General features: G+C 39.9%; 1 protein-coding gene across 1 annotated transcript; it reads left to right on the forward strand.

Moving 5' to 3' along the window:
* Positions 1-605: 605 nt before the first annotated feature.
* LOC104596997 (transcription factor DIVARICATA-like) lies at positions 606-3,336 on the forward strand. The gene is made up of 2 exons (XM_010258353.3): positions 606-2,092; positions 2,497-3,336. Exons 1-2 carry the CDS (start codon positions 1,665-1,667, stop codon positions 2,993-2,995), a joined length of 927 nt encoding a protein of 308 aa, XP_010256655.1. The 5' UTR covers positions 606-1,664; the 3' UTR covers positions 2,996-3,336.
* Positions 3,337-6,234: the final 2,898 nt, after the last annotated feature.

Raw genomic sequence — 6,234 nt, forward strand, 5'->3', positions numbered from 1 at the left:
GTTATTAAGAAAACTGTGAGCTTTCGAAACTGGATTAATTACTATGATAACCTCAAATACTTTATTGTTTAGGTATTTTATATAATTAAAAACAAAATAAGAATTCGGCCACTTCAACTATAACCAAACAACAACACCTACAGTGATGGAAAAAATCAACTCGCGCGAGAGTTGATATCCAACGAGGGAGAGAGAGAGCACAAAGTCATAACTCATAAAGCTATTTGGAACAGAAAATCTCCTCTCTTAGGTGGGATCTATGATTCTATATTTCTATTCAGTATGAAGCCCAATCAAAGCCACGTGGCAAGCTATTCTTGTCCACAACACGGGCACTGATTGATGCAATTTTTTTCCCTACCTACAGGCTACAGCATAAAAGTACTTCCCATGCAAAAACTTATCCAAACAACTTCTTAGTTATCAAATTTTTGTTCGGTTTTCTTCTCTTTTCATTGCCCATCATACGGCCTAAATCAAGATGGACATGAATTGATTAGTGGAGAACAGGTTAGCATCCATCATTCACAATGGGACATCGCTCCAGGGCTCCAGGCTGCATTTCATCATTTAAAACTAGAAAATAACAACAATATTTTTAATCACATTTTAAAATAATAATTAACACACACAGGGAGAGAGAGAGAGAGAGAGAGCGGTTTATTTTAATACGGAGGGGAACTTTTTCTCCAGACTCCAGTTGAGTTGACATATCGCAGAGCCCACAAACAGCATAACCATCCAATCGCAGCCGAACACCTTCAACTTAGCTCTCTCTCTCTCTCACCCCCTTCTCTCCTCGGTAGCCTCTCTGTAGAGTTTGTAGGTATCTCTTCCAACGAGGAGGCGAGAGCTGGCCAATTTGATCCATTCTTTCACGCTTGTTGTCTACTTGCTTTTCTTTTTCTTTTTTCTCTTTTCTTTGTTGCTCTAGCCTCAAGGAAAAGGAAGAAAGAACTGAGCTTTCCCACCTTTTTCTGTTTCGATAATTCAGATTGTCCTCTGTTCTCACAGTTTTCTCAGTTGGGTTTCTGGGGTTGCTCTTGTGCTCATCTGGGGCTGGTTTCCGTAGCTTTTATTGCTTCTTTTGGTGTTAAATTGGTTTGGTGGGAGAGTGGATTTAAAGTTGCCAAGGCAATTTCGCTTCAAATTTCTCCAACTTTTGTAATTCATAATTTGGAATCTATTTCATTTTAATTTGAGTGTTTCAGATCTGATTGGCGGCCTTAGGGTTTATTTATGACCAGTAAAGATCTGTACTTTCTTTATTCAAATAATTTTTCTTTCGAATTTTCGTCGATTTTGGAAAGTGGGTCTTTTCTAGATTCTTCGGGTTATGCTTCCATAAAAAAGGTATTCGGATTCCCTGCAAATGCTTCATGATTTAAAGCCTGTTTTCTCGTCTTAAAACCCCCACCTCTGCATTTCCTCTCTGGGTTCTCCCTCCTTTGCTCTCTACTTCTCTGTTCCATCGAAATCAAAATCTCGAACCTATTCTCCGGAATCGAATTATCAAACTGTAGCAAACTCAAGGACTTTCCTCTTTCCGTGGAAGGAGAGAGAGGGAGGCTGACTGGCCCCCCGCGAATTCTGAGATTATTATTTTTTTTTTCATCGGATTGGTATGAGCTGTAATTCTGTGCTGTAACTGTAATTCGGAAACGATGAGATCGGGAATGGAAATTCTCTCTCCGGCTTCCTATCATCATACCAACTCGAATTGGTTTCTTCATGAGAGAAAGAGCAGGGCATGGACCCATGAAGAGAACAAGAGGTTTGAGGATGCTCTTGCGGTATATGATAAGGACACTCCTGATCGATGGATGAAGGTGGCGGCAATGATTCCAGGCAAGACCGTGGAGGACGTGATGAGGCAGTACAATGAATTGCTGGTCGACGTTGGCCATATAGAAGCTGGCCGGATCCCGATTCCTGGGTATCGCACCCCTTCTTTCACATTAGACTGGACCAACAATCGTGGGTTCGACGGGTTTAAGCAATCGTTTAGCCCCGGCGGCAGGAGAGCTACCTCCGGTCGGCCCTCTGATCAGGAGAGGAAGAAAGGGGTCCCATGGTCAGAAGATGAGCACAGGTAAGCTATCATGTCGTGTCTCTGAATTTTACCGTTTGACAGTTGTTGCAGGTTACTTACTATGTCATGTTTAGAAAATCTGAAGTCTTGGAATTTCAGTTGTTCCTCCATGCCTGAGTTAAGCCATGTAGCTTTGTGATTTTGGATTTTAACTCATGGCGTCTTCATTATTTCCCAGAGCCAGAGCTTACAACAAAGATGAATTCAATGAACGCTTAACTTGTTACTGTTTACGTGTCTGTACTTTTTGGCTGGCCTGTAACATGAACTCATTAATCTGATTGTTTGCAGTTAAACTTCTCTGCTCGTAGTCGTCGACCTGAAATTCTTTCTTTTGCCAGATTCTAGTTTCCTTTGAGCTACTGACTGAATTTGGTTTTCTGGGTTTTGGATGACCAACACAGGTTGTTTTTGTTGGGCCTTAAAAGGTATGGTAAGGGAGACTGGAGAAATATCTCGAGGAAATTCGTTGTCACTAGAACACCGACTCAAGTAGCTAGCCATGCCCAGAAGTACTTTATCAGGCAGCTTTCAGGAGGAAAAGATAAAAGGAGATCCAGCATCCACGACATCACAACTGTCAATATCACAGACACTAGACCTCCCTCACCGGACAATGATAGAGCCCCTTCACCGGATCATTCTATAGTGCTTCCCCAGCAATCTAATTTGGCTGTCACACCCAAAGTACAGTTTGATTGGAGTCAGCCAAACAATGGGCCTGCCATGGTTTTCAACCAAACAAATGGTAACATGTTCATGTCACCTTCTTCTGGGGTAGCTTCTTATGGGCATAAACTACAAGGGCAACATCAACCAAGAGAAGCTTCTTATGGATATCACTTTGGACCTCAGCATTCAATATTTCAGATGCAATCCTCACAATACCACCAGATAGCATGACTGTCTTTTGAGTTCTCAATGCTTTTGTCATGGTTTCTATGTGAATATGTGGATGTAGACTTGAAGTAGTTCATAGTATCAGAAAAATAGGAGATAAGATCATATATTGTGCTTTGAGTTTCAAAGCCTGAATCTTGAAACTGAGGGAGAGGATTTTTGAACACGGGTTTCTCTGTGTTAAAGATTTCATGTTGAATTTGAGGTGTCTTCTTTGGATCAGATATTCTAATATGGGGTTGAAGGAGATGGTAAGGAAATGCAGAGTCATTTGTAAATATGCCTTGATGTTATGTAAGAATTGACATTTTGGGGAAATGGCATTCAAGCAGTAGATTTGATCAGATAATGGGTTGTCCAGTTATTATATGATCTGTTTTACTTTAGGATGCTTTCCCTCAAGATGAAGATTTCTATACAGAGAGATCTGTATCAGCGAGACGGTATCTGCAGTTCATGTTACTGTGATGAATGAAATTGCTCGAACCAGTGAGATAAGCTTCTTAGAGTTTAAACCAAAGGATTGATATATTCCAGGGATCATCTGCTTAAAACTAATGATAGGTAGAAAGGATTAGAAAATGGGTTTATTTTAAAGTTGTTAATATTATTAGTTCCATCATCAAATATATTTGATTCCAAAGTACCACCAGTCCTAAACCTTTGTACCTCTTGTCTCCATTACTTTGAATTATATTATTCCTGTCTTGTTCTCTATTCCTTGAGCAATTAAATCCTTCGCAGGTTTGGTTATCCAATTTTTTTCAACTCTAAATTTGGGAAAACCAAAACTAAAGCTTCTGCATCTGCAGACGGACATGAAACCAGTAACCAGACTAATAAAATTCTCTGATGAGTTTCAAGGATTTGCAGCATTGGAGACCAAAGTATGGTCCATGGCATGGAACCATCATGTCCATTTCATAGGTAAAGAACCGAAGCAGTGTCAATCAGAACTCCATGTCATCAGTAGTTCAGTTCAACTTGGCCTAGTCACACACCACTCTATTTAATTTGGGTAAATTACCTAATTCAGGATTTGTACCTCCCAATTCCAATATGGCCTAGTTGACTGAGCTTGACCACCTGACCTTAGTAGAGGCTGAGTCATATATTCCACTAGCGTCGGCATCTCATGCTTCAATCGTCTCCTTTTTTCCTTGTTCCCTACTTATTTTTTCACGAGGGCATGTTGGCTCAGAGGAAGATCCTAATCCTATTTCCTAAGTGGGTATTGGTGGTCTAATGAAATAAACCCAAGAGAATGCATGAAACAGTGAAAATATCCCTATCCCATCTGAGATTGCCAATGTTATGTACTCCACATCTCCTGCAATCCTTTCTCCCTTATCCCTTCGTCTTTAGATAATTTTCTCTCCTTTTCCCGTCGGCAGTCTGTGTATCCGGAAGGTACGGAAACCACCAACTAAACTAACAAGAAAGGTTTCAAGTGTGCTGCTGCTGCTTCCAGATATTTTTGCTAGCATTATGGCTTTTGTCTAAGGATTAGGGTCCTCTGCTTTTCGCTATGCAGGAAACAAATCTTCTATCAACTTTCCTTAATCAAGGTGGCTGATGTATGTTGGAGCTTGAAGCTGGGGCTTCAAGATTCTCTCTTTATTTTTGGGAATGAATATCATACGACCTTGAGTTTTCCTTAAGTTTCTTTTCAGAACAAGAACCTTCTTCCTAATTAAGCGTTCAATGTTCAAATCAGATCAATGATTCCATAATCTGACGAGGCAAACGTAGGGTGGTTTGATTATTTAACAATGTGTGGTTGAATACTGGATATCATCTAGTAAAAAAATAAATAAAAATATCTAGTTGACTCTGGAATTTTCCACGTGGCAACCAGAGTGGTTATCTCATGGGGCTTCAACACTGTCGCCCCCACCACCATCGCTATTTAAGGTGAAGGTTCAGGTGGCGTATGATAACGTTGGAAAACTTTATTTTTTCAGAGGTTGGATTTTGTTTGTATTAACGTCGGTGTTCAGTCTAACCACCCTCACTATCACCAGGATGAAGTACAAGATCCTCTTTTTCCGTCAGTTTGGGCATTTTTTTTTAACTCAAGGCCTTGAATAGGTGATATACATAGCGGGGCATAAAGCTGACTTTGATGGAAGTTGAATTATGGGGCATGGCAACCCAGAAGCAGAAGCTGCCCATCTCATCCCTGAAGACCATATCAATTATCAACCTCAGGTTGAAACAGAAGGCAGTCTCAATTCTCAAACTAAGCACCAAAAGTAAATCAAAGGATGTTTTGGGTTAACCCATGGTTGTGGGTCTTATGTATTCAAGAGAACGTTTGATCCCTCTAGATGAATTTGATCAAGGAAGGAACCACATCCACATTGCAGCCAGTGTTCATCACACTCACTTAAATTTCAGCTGGGTATGCCTCTGATTGTCTAGGCGCTTTTTTAAATTAAAAAATTGTAAACCTGAACAGAGTTGCAAAAATCAAAAGATATTCCATAAATGGAATTTAAAAGTTGGCACGGCCAGGAAGTAAACACAGCCAAATGAAGAGAACGAAAACACAGAATTATTCCAATCATCTCTGTTCAAGCTGATTGTCTGTCCGAGTTAATTCCCTGTATGAGATCCATGCAATGGTGAATTCCGTTGCTCCAAATGCATGGCATCTAATGGGTCCAAAAGTTTGTCTGAATGTACTTTCGCAAGCACTCCTTTCCCTTAAATGAATAATTTATCTCAGAAATTGACAAATGAAATAAACACATTATATTGATCACTGCTCAGTTGTATGTTTTTTTATGCTTTTTATTTTTCTTCTTTCTGTTGTTGTTGTTATTGGAGGTGGTGTTGGTGCTTTGGCTTTGGCTTTGGCTTTGGTGTTGCTGGTTGCTATTACAAGCATTGCTGTTGTTTTGCTGCTGAAACAACCATCATGAAAAGAGTAGTGCCCACCCCATGACATTAGCACATATAATTTTGGCCCCATTCACCCAATGAGAAAAGAATTCAAAGTAACATTACAGAGCAATATGATCAACCCAACTAACTTTTCCCAAGGTAAATGACAAAACTACCCACTTTCTTTTTTCAAAGGAGCAGCCTTTTCTGCAAGTTGCATAGGAAAGCACTTTGGCCACTTTATTCTAATTTTGATCAACTCCTTAAGTTGATTAAGACCACATACATAGCCTCACAACTTTATACTTTTGGTCGTATTGATTTCTTTCTCTCTCTCAAACAATATTCTGATT

Source organism: Nelumbo nucifera, chromosome 2, assembly GCF_055504915.1.
Source record: "Nelumbo nucifera cultivar China Antique chromosome 2, China Antique-T2T, whole genome shotgun sequence".
NCBI lineage: Eukaryota > Viridiplantae > Streptophyta > Magnoliopsida > Proteales > Nelumbonaceae > Nelumbo > Nelumbo nucifera.